Source organism: Nelumbo nucifera, chromosome 1, assembly GCF_055504915.1.
Source record: "Nelumbo nucifera cultivar China Antique chromosome 1, China Antique-T2T, whole genome shotgun sequence".
NCBI classification, from domain to species: domain Eukaryota; kingdom Viridiplantae; phylum Streptophyta; class Magnoliopsida; order Proteales; family Nelumbonaceae; genus Nelumbo; species Nelumbo nucifera.
The window spans coordinates 203522210-203542603 of record NC_142649.1 but is presented as its reverse complement, the minus strand read 5'-3'; the positions used below and the strand labels follow the sequence as shown (position 1 = coordinate 203542603).

Sequence of the window (20394 nt, the reverse complement as noted above, 5' to 3'; positions counted from 1 at the left end):
TTCTGGTCCATGAAGATGTACACATTGTGTTATGGACGAACATACCATCAATTATTGTTATGATTTGCATGGTCCACCTTCAATTTGGGCAAATCATGTGGTGACCAGTGATAGTAGTTCCAGACAGGAGAGTTATCCAGCTGATCAGATGCTCTCTATATCCACAAATGTTCTTGGGAAGGAGATGATGAGTGTTCCACGTGATGAGTATGAGAGGTTTGTTCAGGTCACATCTTAACAGAATACAACCACTCTTGCACACTCAGGTATGGCTTGTCTGGCATCCAAACCTAATCCCTGGATAATTAACTCTGGAGCCTCCGATCACATGACTGAAACTCCAGGTGTGTTTTCCTCCCTCTCTCAGTGCCCAACATCACACTTTGTTACCCTTGCTAATGGTTCCACATCCTCCATTTGTGGTGTTGGAAATGTTAACATAGACCCTCTATCTTTATCCTCAGTTTTGTATGTCCCCAAGTTTCCTTTTAACCTTATGTCTGTTAGTAAGTTGATCAAGTCTCTTAATTGCTCTATCACTTTTTACCCTTCTTCGTGTTTTCAGGATCTCAAGACGGGGATGAAGATTGGTGGAGGGCATGAAGCTGGTGGACTGTATTACCTTGATGGTGGTGGAAGTGCATCTACAACTCTTCAGACATCTCTTTCTCCTCTCCAGTGGCACTGTCGATTTGGTCATCCATCACTTAGAGTTTTGAAGTCTCTTGTTCCGTCGTTGAGTCATCTTTCTGTTTTGGATTGTGAGTCATGTCAGTTGGGGAAGCATCATCGTGTTCCCTTTAGTCCTAGGGTTGATAATCACATGTTGAGTCCTTTTTCTTTAGTTCATTCAGATGTTTGGGGTCCAAATAAAGTAATGTCATACAATGGTTATAGATACTTTGTTATTTTTGTTGATGATAATTCAAGGATGATGTGGCTTTACCTAATGAAAGAAAGGAGTGAATTGTTTACCATTTTCCAAAAATTTTATGTTGAAATTCGCAAGCAATTTGGTGTCCACATTAAAACTCTCTGTTCCAATAATGGCTGTGAATACTTTTATACACCATTTCAGGAGTATTTGGAACAACATGGCATTATCCATCAAACTTAATGTACCTATACCCCATAGCAAAATGGGGTAGCTGAGAGAAAGAACCATCACCTTTTGGAAACTGCTTGGTCCCTTATGCATCATCTGAATGTACCCAAACCCTTTTGGAGTGATGATGTACTTACATCTTGTTTTTTGATTAATCGGATGCCCACATCCATCCTTGAAGGTCACTCTCCTTTCACCACTTTGTTTCCTACATTGTCTCTGTTTCCCCTTTCACCTCGGGTTTTTGGGTGTGTTTGTTTTGTTCCTAATCTAGGGCCGGGAAGGGACAAGTTAGATGCACGATCCATTAAGTGTATCTTCCTTGGCTATTCCCGGACCCAGAAAGGGTATAAGTGTTATAATCCTAGCTCTCGTTAGTCCTTTGTGTGCGCTAATGTTACATTCTTTGAGTCCACTTCGTTTTTCTCGGGGTCAGGTGATGTTTCTTCTTCCTCATCACCTCCTCCTCTTCCAGTTCCAGTTGCGGATCCCATTCCACTTGTTCCAACTGTGACCAAGTCTTTGCCTCCGGTGCCACCTCCTGTTGAACAACCACCTATTCGTCAAGTGTATACACATCGCCAACATGTACCGACTCCTCCAGCTCCATCATCGTCGATAGATCTGACAGTTGTTCCAACACTAGCTCTAACCCCGGTTTCTGAACTTGATCTTCCCATTGCCTTGCGGAAAGGTAAACGCAGTTGCACTCTCCATCCTATTTCTAATTATGTTTCTCTCACTAACCTTTCTGCTTCCCATCGCCAGTTTATCTCCTTGTTATCTTCTATTGTTGCTCCCACGGATGTCCAGGAAGCCCTTGCCTCTCCAGGTTGGCGCCATACAATGGAAGAAGAGCTCTCTGCCTTAACTCATAATCATGCGTGGGACCTCACCACACTTCATCCTGGTAAGCAGGCTGTCGGTTGTAAGTGTGTTTACACTGTTAAGTATTTACTTGATGGTAGTGTAGAGCGGTTAAAAGCTAGATTGGTTGCCAAAGCGTATTCCCAAACATATGGTATTGACTACACAGAGACCTTCTCTCCTATTGCTAAGATTGGTTCAGCTCATGTTGTGATATCTCTAGCTGCTATGTATGATTGGCCTCTCTTTCAGCTTGACATCAAGAATGCTTTCTTACATGGTGATCTACTTGAGGAAGTCTATATGAAGCAACCACCGGGGTTTGTTGCTCAGGGGGATGATGGTAAGGTGTGTAGACTAAAGAAGGCCATTTATGGACTTAAACAGTCTCCCTATGCGTGGTTTGGTAGGTTTATTGAGGTGGTAAAGAAGTTTGGTATGAAATAGTGTCAGGTTGATCACTCAGTCTTCAATCATGACTCTTAGGCCGGAAAGATCTTATTGGTGGTATATGTAGATGATATTGTCATTATCGGGAGTGAGATCAGGAATTGATAGGTTGAAGATATTTCTGCAAGAACACTTTCAGACAAAGGACCTTGGTAAACTGAAGTACTTCTTGGGGATAGAAGTAGCAAGGTCTAAGCATGGTATTAATTTGTGTCAGAGGAAATATGTTCTTGATTTGTTGGAAGAAACAAGATTATTAGGCGCCAAACCAGCTAAAACACCTATGGAATCAAATACTAAGCTGAGCAATGATATGGGTGAGGTGTTTGAAGATCCTGGAAGGTACAGGTGGTTGGTGGGTAAACTAAACTACCTAACCATTACTCGACTAGATATTTCATTTGTAGTTAGTGTGGTGAGTCAGTTCATGCAGAAACCTCAAGTTTCACATTGGGATGCAGTTCTAAGGATTGTAAGGTATTTAAAGGGGGCTCCTGGTCATGGCTTGATATATAGAAGTGGAGGAAAACTTGAAATAGAGGGATATAGTGTTGCTGATTGGGCTGACTCTATATCTGACAGGAGATCCACTATAGGCTATTGTACTTTCCTTGGGGGTAATCTGGTGACATGGAAAAGTATGAAACAGACAATTGTGGCAAGAAGCTGTGCAGAGGCAGAATATAGAGCTATGGCACATACTACTTGTGAATTAGTGTGGCTGAGAAACCTTCTACAAGAGATGGGATATTCTATTGACACTCCAATGAAGCTCTGTTGTGACAATCAGGCTGCAGTCCACATCTCTTTTAATCTAGTGTTTCATGAGAGAACCAAGCATATAGAAGTTGACTGTCACTTTGTGAGAGAGAAGGTGCTGAGTGGAGTGATATACTGCACATGTTAACACAAGAAACCAATGGGCAGACCTGTTCACCAAAGGGTTGAGTCAGGGGAGAGTGGACTACATATGTAACAAGCTGGGACTATATGATATATACTCACCAGCTTGAGGGGGAGTGTTAATGTCGACTGCGTAGGGGTATTTTGGTCTTTATATTTATGTTTAAAGCTGCTGATGTGTAATGTTTTATTAGTGGTTGTGTCCCATACTTAAGTAGGTGCAAAGGAGTTTTTTTTTGTTTTGTATAGAAACATATAAATTAAACCTGACCGACTAGAGAGGTGATTAATCTCTCTTGTTCGAACCAGAATTCTTCTTCTTCTCTATTCTCTTCTCTTCTTCTTCTTCTTCTTCTTCTTCTTCTACTTCTTCTTCTAGTCTTTTCTATTACTTCTCCAATCCTTATTCTAACGGAATTCAACTGCAGGTTAGATTATAATAACCAAACTGAGCCTAAGAGATTTAATTTTCTTAGTAATTGATATCAAGCTGAAGGGAAGTTTACAAACATACAACGTAGATGATTATGAGGATGAATTGAAGGAAATACAACCACTAGAAACTAAGGATGTAGTTCCATTGACAAGTGTAACATATTGGTAAGAAGACAGGGGTTTAGAAATTAAACACACTTAGAGGTTCAGTAATATGATTTGAAGCCCCAAAACCAATGACCTAAGAGGAAGACTTAAATTGTGAAGCAAGACAAGCAATTCTTAACCAATGTATCTTACTATCTGTGTTACTGGATAAGGGGTAGAGTAAATGAGGTTTTGTAATTTTCTTTACTAATAAAGACCATGTATTTCCCTGTGGTACTAACCACTGCATGGTTGGCTCAACTAGAAGGTGGGCTATGGAGATCATAGTAGTAGTTGATTGCATAGTTGTCAAGGTGATGCCTAGGGGTGATCATGAAAAACCGAAAACCAAAAAACTGAAGCGAACTGATGAGACTGAATCAAAATTTCCAGTTAACTGAACCAATCGGTCTGGTTTTGGTTTGGTATTTTCAAAAAACCAAAATTACCGGTTCAGTTTTGGTTAACCAATATAAAAAACCGACAATTAATCGAACCGACTGGTATACATATATTTATATATATTATCTATATTTTAGTATATATTTATATATTTATATATTTATTTATAATATATATTATAAAAATCAAATAACCAAAAAACTGACAAACTGAACTGGCTGTTGGCTAAACCAATCAATCGATTAACCAGTCGGCTTTGGTTCAGTTTCGGTTACCGGTTTTTGCAAAACCAGTATTACCGGTTCAGTTTGCAAAATAGGCCCACGGTTTGGTTAACCTAACCCTGAGCACCCCTAGTGATGCCTAGGTGAAAAAGCACCCATGGAGGGCCACCTTGCCCAAGCACCTAGTGTTCTTTTCTTCAAATGTGCTGTATATATATATATATATATATATATATATATAACTTTTTTAAATATTATAATAATAAAATATTTATTTTTACACTAAATTATTTATTTTTTTGGTTTATAATATTTTTGTAATTCAAATACTAGTTTCTTTTTATCGTTTCTTATCTGTTAAGGTCTGATATAACCTGATAAAACTGAGCCAATAATAAGCAAGGAAGCAAAAAAGCAACCATGGTATGTCTTCTTAGAAAGCTGGGGTGGACTTAGGAAGGGAGAGAAATACATGTTTAATGGAAGGACCTAGAAAAGTTGATAACACTGTAGGGGACTCGAAAAAATTCAAAGGCTAAAGTAATGGTCAAGAGGATCTACAAGAGAAAGGGGTTGAAAGTCAAATCTAGAGGAAGATCGAACTCTTTGGAAAGTGTAGTGGTTAAGTGGAATTTGGAAACAATTTCTGGTGCTCAAAAAGAAGATAATTGGTTAGGAGAAGGGGAGGTACAAGGGGATGAGGGTGAAATAGAGGAAGAGCTTGCAGAAGGGGAAGAGAAAGATGAGATGATCTTTGATTAAGGAAAATAGAAGGAAATGTGGATTTGGAAAAAATAGTGGAAACTGAAATCCAAGTAAGCAAGATACTAGAGTTGTCTTGTTTAGGAGGGGAAGAAGTTTTGAGAAGATTGTTTGGGGAATTGGAAGAAAGAAATCCTTTGGATGAAGGAAGCTTTAAAGGGGAAACCTGATTGGTGAAAGTTGGTAGGGTCACTGTTGGTTTGGGGTTCTTAGGGGGGATGGATGGCTTTGATTTTTTCTTTTTTTTTGGTTTTTGGCAGTATTGTTTTCTTTGTTTACTTTTCTTGTTTGTAAGGGTGGGGAAGGAAAAGTTTGTATTAAAAGGGGTTGGAGGGTAATGGTGTGTTGGGTCTCAGGTTTTAATTTGTGTTTGAGTGATGTCTTATCACCTCATTGTTCTTCCTTTCTTCTTTAATAAAAATTTTCTTTTTTTTTTATTTATTGCCAAAAAATCAGTATGCCCTAATATCTGTGCATAAATTGGTTCATATTCTGATTGGAATCTATAGAGGAACCTTGCAACAGTTAAGTATTCATGTTTTTGCTTCTAAACTCTCAAATCCATAGAGAAGCTGATACACATTCATCTCATTCCTGAGATTCTAAAGATTTAAATAGTAATCTTCAATACTCTTGTCACCTTGTTGGAGGAGGAACTAATCTTGGTATAATTGAGGGAGGGAGGGAAGGAGAGTACCATTCATTGATACTTTTGAGTGGTTTTCAAGACACAAAGTAAGCATGGATAGAAAAATTACATTGCAGGTGTAAATATGGACGAAGAGGATGTTGATCACCTTACTTTGATTCTAGGATGTGAGGTTACAATGTGGCCAATGAAGTTCCTTGGAATACCATTAGGGTGGATTCCTAGGTCTAGTGAGTTTTGGATGCTTGAAGAGATTGGACATATTTATTCATCAAAAAAAAAAAAGAGATTGGACATATTTGTATTTTTCGGGTTTATATCTCAGTGTTATTTCTGGTTACATTGGGTCCCCATCCATAATTCTGTCATTTTACGTGGCTCGTTGAATAGGCCAACTTGCATACGTGCATTGTTCAGTGAATCAACTGGTGTATAGAATGTCCAACATGTGCCTTGTTCAGTGAACCAACTGATGTATGGCTTGTCCAAGAGTCCATCTGGTATGTGGGCTTATTTAGGCCATTGTTATTCCGTGGTTAAGATGGGAGAGGAGAATCATGAGATATGGGGTGTATAGAATTGTGACTTTCTTTTCCAAGATCTACTTATCATCCGTTTTCTGATAGTTGATTTATGTTACTCTCTCTTTCTCTCTCTCTCTCTCTCTCTCTCTCTCTCTCTCTCCCCTCTGGATGTAGGCTTCTATGCTGAATTATGTGAATCTAGTTTCTTGCTTCTTGTTTCTTGACTCAGTGTTCGTTTGTTTTTTAGTTTTTCTGGTAATAGTTTTCTTGATGTTGTTTTATGTGATCTATCTTCTGCTTGTTCTTATTTATTGGTTATGAATCAGATTGCTCAAAATTGTGACTTGATATTGAAATTCCATCTAGGATCATAAATAAATATATTTCCATTTAGTAATATACATATTATTTCATTCTTTTGAATTTTTCATATGACTTAGTACCAGCGGAGACTCTAACTACACAATCTTTTTTCTTTCTTCTTATAAGGCATTTATCAACACAGAATTATATGCACGCGTGTGTGTTGCTGTTCTCTTTGAAAAACTAGCAGACTTGTCCGATGGGTCGGGATTGATGAAGAGAAATGAAGATTGTTCTGCTGCCCTTGAATCTGGAAAGTTGTTTCTATTAGAACTCATTGATTCTGTGGTATGGGTTCTTGATGATGTCAATTACATTTTATAGCTTAACTTTTTATGGCATAACTTCTTTTTTTGCCCCTTTTTATCTTGTCAATTTAAGCATGCATGACTTCCTTTTCCAGCTTTCAGGCTTTCACCTTTATTGTAGCATGCTATTATTAGTACAGTTAAGTACTTCATCAATCACATCTTAGTGAGCTTTTGCATGTGTAATGTTACAAGAATGCTCTTAGTTGGGCAGCTGACTAAAAGCATAAACAAAAAATAAAATCAGGCCCGCTACAGCAGAACTAACAGCACAAATAAAGCTGTTTAGACCAAAGAAAACTAAGACCCATTTGGCCCAATCTCTCCACAACTACAATATCCTGACAATCTTGAAGTAGGTGTTCCTTGCGGTCATCTTTCTTTTGGATAGATGGCAGATATTTTTTTTTTTAAATTTTTTATAAAGAAAAAAAAGTTGACCTAGTGGTATTCAAAGTAGGAAGGGCTAGGGAAGGAAAATAGAAGAAGACGAGCTTCAGACCTTCCAATCTAATATACCATCATTTATGATCAATTTCAGAATCTTTGATACAAAGAACTTCTCTTGCATCTATAGGATAGTAAAGTTAAGAGAGCCTTTATAAGTCAAAACAGATGTGAAAGGTTTATAAGCACTTTTAGGTCAAAACAGAAGTAAAGGGTTTATAAACACAAGAACTTTTCTCTTCTTCTTGCTCTCTTCTATTTCTCTTCCTTTTCTCCCCTTCTTTCTTCTATTCAACTTTTTTCTTTTCCTTTTTTTTGTGTATGTGTATTTTTTCTTCAATAAATCTATCAAGTACCAATTACCCACCCTCCCACAAAATTTATTGTAATTTCTATGCATTTTAGGATACAATAGTTTCTTTTGAGGACAGTTTATCTACTTCTTATGGAACATTGAGCACACCTAGATTGGTGCCTGCTTGAGTTAGACCAAATAAGGTTCTTCTACCACCACTGACCTACCTTTTACATCATGCCTCTTTGCTATCTTCCCATGTTGCCCTTTCATTGTTTCTTTTGACCCCCTTTGGTACCCTAGTCGGAATGAGTTCCCTTGCATGGAACTCTCAATCCCACTACTTCCCTAAGTTGCTTTCCATCGAGGCTAAAACTTTTGAGATCGACTTTCTCTTGAGTGAAGGTGATGATTTTTGCAGCATCACCAAACATGGAAAAGGGTTTTGGTCAAGACTGTTCCTTTGTGAACAACAAACTTTGGAAGTTGGAACATTCCCATTTCCTTTGAACTGCCCCAAATAACCAGCAACCTCTAGCTAAGAAGTTTTTCCTTAATGGCTATCACACACTCTTTTAGTTGAGAGTTGATGTAGACAAAAAAACACTTCAAGTATACAGCAATAAGCACAAGAAATACCAAGACGAAAACAACAAAAAAGTTGGATTCTTAGGGGTTTCAGACCTAAACCTGAAGTAAAACTCCTGGAACAGTTCCACTACAGTAACAATGGCAGCAAGCTGGCCTCCTGTGCGGACATGCAGCAATGGAGGGATTGGAAGGTGCCAAAATGGGTTGACTCCTCAAAACCCAAGCTCCCAATACTTGAAAACCCTAGCTGGGACTGAGCTACATCTCAAACAAGAGAGAAGGAACAAAAAAGACCCCTCCAGAAACAGTCCCCCCTTCCCTTTTATAAGACCCAATGGCTTGCTAGAGAAGCCAATTAAAATATTTACACATAAACCCCTAGAATGTTTCCTTCTCACAAGCAACTTCTTAAGAACAAAACTAACTTCAAATGAACCCCCAAAAGATAACTTTTGTTATAAAAAGGCCCAAGAGGCCAAAACCCAATAGATATGCACCCAACTTCCCTTGACTAGAAGCTGACTTATAAAATGACAAAATTACCCCGGTTCCAAACTGTCAACAAAGCTACCCAAAAACAACAATTTGGGATCCTACTACAAAAACATGCAAAACAGAATACATTCACATTTTGTTTTTCAATTTTCTTCTTTTTTTTTCTTTTTCTTTTTTTATTTTTATTTTTTATTTTGCCTCATCAAGAGTTAATGCCCGAAGTAGATATGTTAGACTAGCTTCTTGGAAAGGGGATGGAAGAACCAAAGGAATTTTGCATTGTTGAAGGCAAAAATGGTTTCGAGTGGAAAGCTTTATTCAACCTCCTTTTTGTTGAATTTCCTAAGCCTCCAAGACTCAACCTCCCCCATCCTTTGGTTCTTCCTTTTCTTAGGTTCACCAGTCACGTAGTTAGGTTAGGAGGGAGAAGCCATATCAACATTGTTCATGTTGGTTCGACTGTCTTAATTTGTTTGTTTATCTTTGTTGGGTCTTAAGTCATTAGTTATTGGGCCTAATCTTATTTAGTGTTTTATTTGACTAGGTGTCCCATCACTAATCAGGGGCATTCTAGTCTATTTATGTAACATTATGTAATGCTCTTATATATAATAGAATAGAGCTGGCTGAGATGGTATTGCCGCCCTTCTCTTATCTTCTCCTTCTTCTTCTTCTTCTCTTCTTATTCGGCAGCCTTATTCCAGCAAACATGGTATCAGAGCTCTAATCTTTCGCTTGGTTACAGTAGCTGCTTCTTCTTCTACTCGCATCTAACTCTCTCTCTTCTTCTTTTCTATCTTGGTTACTGCAAAGAAACCCTAGGGTTGGTCGTAGAACACAGCAGAACCTACATCTAGGGTTTCCCTTGGTTGTAGGGCCCAAGGGGAGTTAGACCCAGAAGGTGATGCCCTAATAGACATAGTACAATAGACTGTAGCCATTTGGCTAAGAGGGATCTGTGTAGAACAGATCTAGGAGGGAGGACTGATCTCAGCAGTCCTAGAACTGTTCGTGGGTGAGGTTAGAGTCTGCGATAGCAGTGATTAGCACACAGTAGAAGCCAACACAGCAAGTTGCAGGCTGCGGCAGCAGTGATTAGAACACAGCAGAAGGTAGCACAACAGATTATAGTCTATGATAGCAGTAATTAGGGCAGTGTCGCAGTGTAGTACTCGGTGTTTCAGCTCTGTGACGGGTTCTCAGGACTGAGTTTACAATGCAGCAAGTTCTGTAAGTTTGAAACAGTTCTCTATATATTGTGTTTAGAGTCTTGACATTTACAAGTAGGAGAAGATGTCTTCCATATCCGGGGAAGTGTCTTCTAGAGATGTTAGGGCTTGTGGGAGGTCTTCTAATCTGGAGAATCCAAATCTGCACAGCCTACAGTTCACGAATGTGTTGTTGGATGAGTACAACTTCAGAGAATGGTCTGTTTCAGCCATGCTCTTCATCACATCCCGGGAACTCACTAGTTACTTAGACGGGCAGAAGAAGGAACCCGAAGTGGGGAGTGCTGAATATGCAACTTGGTGCAAGGAGAATGCTACAGTTATGTCTTGGCTACTTGCTTCAATGACTCCAAGAGTAGCTAGGACTGTTCATCATTTCTCCACGGTTGCCAAGATATGGGAAAAAGTGTCTAAAACCTATGGGCAGAAAAAAAATAATGCCAGAATTTACAGACTGAATCAAGACATTGCTGCCTTGAGGCAAGGAGATATGAGTGTTGCAACATATTTTGCTACACTAGAAGGACTATGGGAAGAGCTAGATCATCACCTTATTATTGATTGGGAGAATGCCAGAGACAAGGAAAAGCATGACAAACAGGTTGAAGAGGGTAGAGCATTTAAATTTTTGGCTGGCCTAGATCCAATATACGAGAGCATAAGGTCCCAAATTCTGGGAAGGGATGAAATGCCAGACTTACATCATGTCTACTACCTTGTGAGGAATGAAGAGGTGAGAAGAAAAGAGATGTAGGTTGATACTCAAACTAAACTTGAGTTACAAGAAAGACAATTTTGTCCCTCATAGAAGATGGGACACATAACTTAAACTCAGGTACAATAGACATTTCACTTTCAATAAGATACACCAGAATGACCAAAATACCCCTGCCTCGAGCATTCTAACACAGGGCATCAATTTTGGATCTCATATCATCCCTCCATTCTGGAATATTAAGAGCTTTTGACACAGACCTGGGAATAGGGTTAGAGGCAACATAAGAAAGGTAGACAAAATATGAAGGAGAAAGCAAACTATAAGAAAGGTGTTTGGAAATGCAATGTGCAGTACACTTCCTTTTTCCTTTCCTAATAGCAATGGGAATATCAAGGTCAGTGAAGGATGGCTCCAAAGGGGCTGAAACAGTACATGTTGTCTCATCTGTAACTGGAAGTGCATGAGGCTCATGTGTTGTAGGGGAAACAACCTGCTCATTTCTGGATCTTTGCCTTTGGTACATCATGGGATTAAAGAGAGGACGAGGAGGTAAAGGGGGAGGAACACTGGGACAGGGAGAGTTGAATGATTGATCCTCCCTTGATTCATTTCAAGAAGAAAAAGACTCGGTAAAAGACTCAACTGGCACAAGAAGAGGAAGAGCAAAGACCTGTGACAAATCCTCCCCCTTTGGACAATGTCCTTCCATAGAGGAACCATAAAAGGAAGAAAGCTCATCAAAGGTGACATCCATTGTGACATATCGAGTACCAGTCTTTGGATCAAAGCAACAGTAACCCTTCTGTGTGCGGGAATAACCAAGGAAGATACACTTGTGGGCTTTTAGTTCAAATTTATGTCTTTGGACATTAGGAATATGTACATAACAAGTGCAGCCAAAGACACGAAGAGGAATAGAAAAAAGCTCATTGTCTGGATGAAGGAGACTTAAACCCCAAAACCCTGGATGGCATACGGTTTATAAGGTAGGTAGCAGTGAGAACAACATCACCCCAAAACTTTGTAGGAACATGTGAGGCAAACAAGATACTTCTTGCAACTTCAACAATATGTCTATTTTTTCTTTCAATAACTCCATTCTGTTCTGGGGTCCTAACACAGGAGCTTTGATGAATAACCCCCAAGTCAGAGGGATAGCAGGACAAGTTCTTCTCAAAATATTCTTTTGCATTGTCAGATCTGAAAATTTTAATCCTGGTATCAAACTGGGTTAGGACAAATTCATGGAATTGCCTCACAAGTCTGTGAACTTCATCACGGGATTTCATCAGGAATATCCAAGTAAACCGAGAAAAGTCATCAATGAACAAGATAAAATATTTGTAGCCACCCATAGAGGGTAAGTGGTAAGGCCCCCACACATCAGAGTGCACAATATTAAAAGGAGAAGAAGATCTTTTATTACTTAAGGGATAATTGTTTCTACAATGCTTTGATAGCTCACAAGACTCACAATGAAGACTGGACAAACTAATTCCCTTAAACAGTTCAGGGAATAAATGACTCAATGCAGAAAAAGAAAGATGACCCAAACGAAAATGACATAACATAACTCAACTGATAGACTCTGTAGATATAGACCCAAAAACAGCTTTTCCAGGTTGTTCAGGGCACTGTCCCGGAGTATCAAGCAGGTATATTCCATTCGCCTCATGGCCACTCCCAATCACCTTCCGAGACTCCAGATCTTGAAAAAACAGTAGGAAGGGAAGAAGGTTACACAATAGTTTAATGACTTAGTTAGACTACAAGTTTGTATTTAGTCTAGGTACATGAAGAGTAGAAGGTAGGAACAAGGAATCTGTAGCCTTGATGGTTCCCTTGTCGGAGATAGAGGCAAGAGAACCATTGACAAGGGTGATTTTGTCACGTCCAGGAAGTAAATCATATGAAACAAACAAGGTAGAAAGGTTGGTCATATGATCAGAAGCCCCTGAATCAATAATCCAAGGTATCTTAAGATTAATTGAAATGGTTGCATGATTGGCAGAAGCCCATATACCTGAATGAGCAAATGCAGAAGAGGCTGAATTTTCTGAAGGGTTGGAAGAAGAAGTCACACCCTCTAGGTGACTGATCATCCTCCCAAACTTCTCATATTCTGCTTTCATGGCTGCTAATTGCGCACAAGCTATCATCTCTTCAGTATGGTACTTGTCACTATCTGGACCAGCAGCCGCATTAGCACTCCCTGCCCTTTTATTATCATGCTTCTTCTGAAACCGAAGAGTTAGAAGCTCAGGATGTAATTTCCAGCACTTGTCTTTAGTGTGTTTTGGCCTTTTACAGTACTCACAGACAACCTCTTTCTTCCCTGAGCCACTAGGAGTCCCTGCAACCCCTTTGGGTTTCACTCCCATATTAGCAAAGTGATCATTTAGACCAGCCCCTTGAACCTGGACAATCCTTCTGCTCTCTTCACTACTTACCAAGGCATATGCTTGTGACAGTGAGACACTATCCTTAGATAAAATATTATGTTTTGTAATATCATACTCTGGGTTTAGTCCAGTTCAGAACTCAAACACCCTGTTTCTCTCAACCAGTTTTCTATAGGTCTCTGCATCATTAGTGGTGTCCCAGGTTACAACTTCTATCAAATCTATTTCTTGCCACAAAAACTTCAATGTTGAGAAGTATACAACTAAAGGTTTCTCCCCCTGTCTTAAATTCTTTACATCACTTCTCAACTTGTAAGCTCTAGCCACATTTAATTTTTGGGAATAGGTTTCAGCAACACTATCCCAGATTTCCTTTGCTGAATTCATCCACAAATAGTGTTGGCTAATCTGTGGCTGCATTGAGTTCACAAGCCACCCAATAACAGTATAATTTTCTTGCATCCACTTCTCATAAGATGGATCATCTTCTAAGGGAGCCTTCTTGCTCCCGGAGATAAAACCCCACTTTCCTCTACTACAGATATAGATCTTTACCGATTGTGACCATGCCAGATAATTAGTTCCATCCAGCTTGACTGTGGTCACAATCAGTAAAGAGTCAACAGAGGCTCCCGGAACCTGCCTGGATTCAGCAACATTCTTGTTTTCAATCTCTGAGGAGTTCATCTCTTTAACCACTTCAAAAATATTTCAACCAACTTCAAAAAAAGGACACTGAATGAAGATGGAACAAGGACCGTGTTGAGCCTAACTCAATGTAGCAGAACCACAAATCAGAGTCACACCAAAAAGCTATGAGAAACAGAAACAAAAGCTGCACCTTGTAGACTACACGGTACACCAACCAACTTGGTTCGGTCTTCAAGAAAGAAAATCAGAAAAACTCCTTTTCTAAACAGAAATTCTAGGTACTGTCCAATCAACATCCAAAGGAAGCAAAAAAACTTTAGAGACTTTTTCACAAACACAAGGTGGGCAGTAGAGGAGACCACACTATCGAAAGATTAGTACTGAAAGTTGAAATGCTGTAGTCGAAGTAGTAGAAGAGAGAAGGAGACCAAGAGGTGCTGAGAATGTCGAACTGTACTACCCAGTCGACAGTACTGTTATTTATATTATATTACAGTACAATGTTACAAGAAATGTCTGGAATGCCCCTGATTAGTGATGGGACACCCAGACTACTTAAAACAGCAAATAAACTTAGGCCCATTAACACAGGCCCAGTACATAACAACTTAAAACATAAATACAGACTAATAAGAACCCTTATCAGCCGAACCATCAATACATAAAACCCTTCAACCTAACACTCCCCCTCAAGCTAAGCATGGATGTCCATCATGTTTAGCTTGCCAAGAAGGTCCTTGAATTTTGCTGCAGCCAGCCCTTTAGTCAGTGCATCTGCAATTTGCATCTCAGATGGAGTATAAGGAATGCAGAGTTCTCCCGAGACTATTCTCTCCCTAACAAAATGTCGATCAATCTCAATATGTTTTGTCCTGTCATGTTGCACAGGGTTATTTGCAATGTTGATGGCCGCCTTGTTGTCACAATACAGTCTGAGAGGACCCTTAGTTTTAATGCCAAACACATTTAGAAGAGTCCTGAGCCATAGGAGTTCAGCAACCCCGTGAGCCATAGCTCGATATTCAGCTTCCGCACTTGATCTAACAACAACACTCTACTTCTTACTGCGCCATGTAACCAGGTTCCCTCCCACAAAAGTACAATACCCTGAGGTTGATTTTCTGTCCCCAACAGAACCAGCCCAATCTGCATCAGTATAAGCTTCAATATCAATTTTATTGTTTTTCTTGAATAGAATTCCCTTTCCTAGGCAAGTCTTCAAGTACCTGAGAATCCTTTCAACTGCTTTCATATGAGAGATCTTTGGAGAATGCATGAACTGACTGACAACATGCACAGCATAAGCAATATCTGGTCGAGTGAGAGATAAATATATCAGCTTCCCTACCAACTTTTGGTATCTCTCTCTGTCACAGTAGTCCTCCCCTACTGATTCCTGTAGGCCATGATTCTATTCTATCGGAGTATCTGCTTGTCTACACCCTATCATGCCTGTCTCCTCAAGGAGGTCAAGAGCATACTTCCGTTGACATATGTAGATCCCTTCTCTTGACCTAGCAACTTCATTCCCAAGAAAATACCTTAAATGGCCCAAGTCTTTGATCTCAAATTCAGAAACTAAAAACTCCTTCAGTCTTTTGATCTCATCCAAGTCATTCCCGGTAATCACCATATCATCCACATAAACAATGAGTGTTGTAAGGTTGCTATCCTGTGTCCTTATGAATAAGGTATGGTCTGCACCACTCTAAGTGTACCCTACTTTCTTCATGGCCCCACAAAGCCTCTTAAACCATGCACGAGGAGACTGCTTCAAACCATATAATGCTTTCCTCAGTTTACACACCTTTCTATCAAAGTCATAGCCTGGTGGAGGTTCCATAAATACCTCTTCATGAAGGTCACCATTTAGGAAGGCATTCTTCACATCCAGCTGATGAAGTTCCCATGAAAAATCTACTGCCAATGACAATAGAACCCGAATTGTGTTGAGCTTTGCTACTGGGGCAAAGGTTTCTTTGTAGTCAATTCCTTCTTTCTGAGTAAACCCCTTTGCCACAAGCCTGGCCTTGTACCTTTCAATGGACCCGTCCTCCCTATGCTTTACAGTAAACACCCATTTGCACCCAACAATGCTCTTCCCCTCTGGCAGATCCACTAATTCCCAAGTTCTTGCTTTCATTAGGGATTTCATTTCTTCATTCATAGCTTCTTTCCACCTTGGATTAGACACGGCCTCTGAGTACCTAGAAGGAACATGTACAGAGGAAAGAGCAGACAGAAAGGAGTGATAGGCTGGAGATAAATGTGAGTAAGAAACAAAATCAGCAATGGGATGCAGGGTGGTACAAGAACGGATAGGTTTACGGAGAGCAATAGGAAGATCCAAATCAGAAGTATGAGTGTTGGATTTACCTTGGATTGCAGAGACAGATTGATCCGAATCCAACTGGTTGCTGTCATGAGTTTGAGGACCCTTTTTCCTTCTGTTGTAGGTGATTCGTATCTCTTTCTGTTGCCTACTGGAGCCATTAGGGACATCTGTAGTATTAGGAGAAGTAATCGGCACAGTGGGAGCCTCAGCCTCACTAGGTTGACCCGGGATGCCACAACTAGGAGTAGAGGATGAGGATGGAAGGCCCGAGGCAGATAGGGGAACAAAAAAGGAGGGAGAATGAGAATCCTCTTCCATCCCACTAGTCTCCCCCTGAAGAGGATTCTGAGAAGACTGAAAATAGGGTTGAGACTCAAAGAAGACCACATCTTTGGTGACATACTTTCTCCTGGATACAGGATCATAACACTTGTAACCCTTTTGTGTAGGAGAATACCCCAAAAATATTCCTTTTGTAGCCCGAGGTTCCAGCTTGGTCTTCCTTGGATCCTTCACATGTATGAAACATATACAGCCAAAGACCCGTGGAGGAAGAGGGAAGTCTGGAAGAGTAGGACACAAAACAGAGAAAGGGGTTTTCATACCCAACACCTTAGATGGCATCCGATTTATTAGATATGATGCAGTAAGTACAGCTTGAGACCAGTATTGCTTGGGAACCTTGTGCTGGAATAGTAGGGCTCGAGCTGTCTCCAATAGATGTCTATTCTTGCACTCAGCAACCCCATTCTGCTGAGGGGTATTAGCACAGGATGATTGATGTAACATGCCAACATCTTCCATGAATGAGTTCAAGGATTTTTCAAAACATTCAGCAGCATTATTTGACCGGAATTGTTTAATCTTCTTATCAAATTGTGTTTCAATCATTTTGCAAAATGCCATAGTTATCCGTGGCACTTCATCTTGGCCTTTTAACAGGTAGATCCATGTGCATCGAGAGTAGTGGTCAATAAAACTGATAAAGTAACGAAATCCATCAATAGAAACAATAGGTGAAGGGCCCCAAACATCAAAATGAACCAAATCAAAAGGAGCTCGAATTTCATTACTGGAAATTGGATAAACAATTCTACATTGTTTTGACATTTGACATACTTCACAGACTAAACTCTGACTTGAAATGCCCTTAAACAATTTGGGAAACAACATTTCTAATGAAGAGAAAGGTAAATGACCTAGCCTAGCATGCCACAAATGCAACCTAGCTATTGACTCCACACTCTCCGGACTACTAGCAGTAGATGCTTGTAAAGCTGAACGGATGTCTGCATCAAAATAGTAGAGGCCTCCATACTCATGACCGCTCCCAATCGTTCTCTTCGTCAATCTGTCCTGAAAGACACAATGAGTAGGAAAAAAGGTTATACTACAGTTCAAATTTTTTGTATGTTTTGAAACAAACAAAAGATTTGAGGTGAGACTGGGAACATGTAGGACTGATTTAAGAGAGAGGTCCTTGCATAGGTCAACCACCCCTTTTCCAGAGATGGTGGAGAAAGACCCATCAGCAACTCTCATCTTATCCTGACCAGACAACAATTGATATGAAGAGAATAAGGAGGACATATGTGTCATGTAGTCAGTTGCACCGGAATCAATAACCCAAGAAGTAGAGTCAATAGAACTAGTTGCACTAAAGGCAGAGACTGTACCTGATCTGGCAAGAGAAGAAGAAGCAAAAGTATTACTCCTTAGACGGGCTACTCACTAGCAGTGAAGCCCAAGGCACTGGCTCCAGAGGAATCAGCAACCTTCCCCATGGGAGAAGAAGCCATTGTTGGTATACTCTGTGAGTTGTCACCATTGTTACTAGTGACAAGGTTCCCACTTGCCGCATGACCCTTCTATTGCTTCTTGTCCTTTCTCAATGCAGCTGGCTTCAGGTGTGGATACAGGACCCAACACTTTTCTTTTACATGTCACTCACCCCCACAATGAGTGCACTTAAGATGCTTCTTTTCTAGATGTCTGTTGCCCTTAGTAGAAATCAGGGCTGAATAATCTCCAAGTTGTTCAGCAGGTTGAATCTGAGAGTCAACTTGCATCTCCTTTCGCCTCACTTCTTCATTTCTTACCAGATAATAAACATGGTGTAACTCGGGCAGTTCATCTCTCCCTAGAATTTGTGACCTTATGCCTTCATACACTGGGTCCAGGCCAGCCAATAACTTAAAGGCTCTGCTCTCTTCAACTTGCTTATCATGTCTCTCCTTGTCCCTGGCATTTTCCTAGTCCAAAATCAAATGCTGGTCAAGTTCTTCCCAAAGTCCTTCCAGAGTTGCAAAGTATGTTGCAACTGTCATATCCCCTTGCCTTAAGGCAGCAATGTCTTGATTCAATCTGTAGATTCTAGCATTATTTTTCTTCTGTCCATAGGTTCTAGACACTTTTTCCCATATCTTGGCAACCGTGGAGAAATGATGAACAGTCCTAGCTACTCTTGGAGTCATTGAAGCAAGTAGCCAAGACATAACTGTAGCATTCTCCTTGCACCAAGTTGCATATTCAGCACTCCCCACTTCGGGTTCCTTCTTCTGCCCGTCTAAGTAACTAGTGAGTTCCCGGGATGTGATGAAGAGCATGGCTGAAGTAATCTGCAAGCTGTGCAGAAACTGACCACGGGAAGTAATAAAAAGCATTGCAGAAACTGACCACGGGAAGTAATCTGCAAGCTGTGCAGATTCAGATTTTCCAGATTTGAAGACCTCCCACCAGGTCTGTTATCTCTAGAATAGACTTCTCCAGATATTGAAGACATCTTGGTTGCGGACACTGTGTAGATAACACTGTTTGAGGCTAGCCGAAGTGATAACAGTGCTGAAAAGAGACTAGTTGCAGTATTGAAGAAGGTTCTGACAGCCCACAACACTGCTTCAGACTTGCCAAGACTGACACAGCCCTGAAGTAGTTCAGATTTGCTCGAGACTGCACTGTGCTGACTTAGTTACAGCAGCAAATAGGGTGTACTGTGAGGTGGAAACCGACCTGAAACTGAGAGCTTACACCACTGCACTATGCTGACTTCTCTTTGGGCTTCGATTACTGCAACTGTAGAGAGTATTCCTCCCCCTACGGCCAATACTAGGACTGCTAAAATCAGTCCTCAAACTAGGTCCGTCCTATACAGACCTCTCTTAGCAGCCGAATGGCTACTAACTACTAGAAACAGTCTAGTAGGACATCCACTTCTGGGTCTTACTTCCCTTGCGCCCTACAACCAAGGGAAACCCTAGGTTCGAACCTTGTAGTGTGTTCTCCTGCAACCCTAGGGTTTCACCGCAGCAATCAAGATAAAACAAAGAAAGAAAGACAGCAAGAGAGAAGAGATGGCATCGGCTGCAACCAGGAAAGTGCTCAATGCTCTGATACCATGAAAGCTGAAATGCTGTAGTCGAAGTAATAGAAGAGAGGAGACCAAGAGGTGCTGAGAATGTTGAACTGTATTACCCAGTCGACAGTACTGTTATTTATATTATATTACAGTACAATGTTATAGGAAATGTCTGGAATGCCCCTGATTAGTGATGGGACACCCAGACTACTTAAAACAGCTAATAAACTTAGGCCCATTAACACAGGCCCAGTACATAACAACTTAAAACATAAATACAGACTAATAAGAACCCTTATCAGCCGAACCATCAATACATAAAACCCTTCAACCTAACAAATACAGCCCAGAAAATAGTCCGTACAGGTGCCCTAAACAGTCCAAAAGAAAAGGCCAACCAGCAGTACTGATTCCAGAGATATTTCAGCCACTTGAAAGTCCAAACAATATGAAAACAACCCAAAAATTTCTGGGCTAAAGCAGTCTAAAAGAACAGCCGAATAGCAGTACTGATTTCAGAGAAGTATTGGATACTTTAACAGTCCAGAAAAATATAAAGAAAACAACCAAGAAATTATTGGGCACCACTCTCAATCTCTGATTTAAGCTCTAAATCAGGAACCAACCTGTTTTCTCCAATTCTTCCTGGTCACCAGACAGCTCTCCAAGAGATTTGAATCTTGGGCACCTTCTTCAATCTCTAATGACCTCCAAGAACCAGGCGACTCAACCTGAAG

The 20394-nt window shown here is 40.3% G+C and overlaps 1 protein-coding gene across 9 annotated transcripts in view; it reads left to right on the top strand.

The window, feature by feature from the left end:
- The window catches only part of LOC104609816 (tRNA/rRNA methyltransferase (SpoU) family protein), a 119040-nt gene that overhangs the window by 70812 nt on the left and 27834 nt on the right, over window positions 1-20394 (top strand). For all 9 annotated transcript variants that reach the window (XR_737327.3, XR_737326.3, XM_010276197.3 and 6 more), the window contains one exon: window positions 6958-7119. Coding sequence is in view for 7 of the 9 variants with exons in the window: in XM_010276197.3 (XP_010274499.1) it covers window positions 6958-7119 (162 nt within the window). In the remaining 2 variants the exon portion in view is untranslated. The remainder of the gene's footprint in view (window positions 1-6957; window positions 7120-20394) is intronic.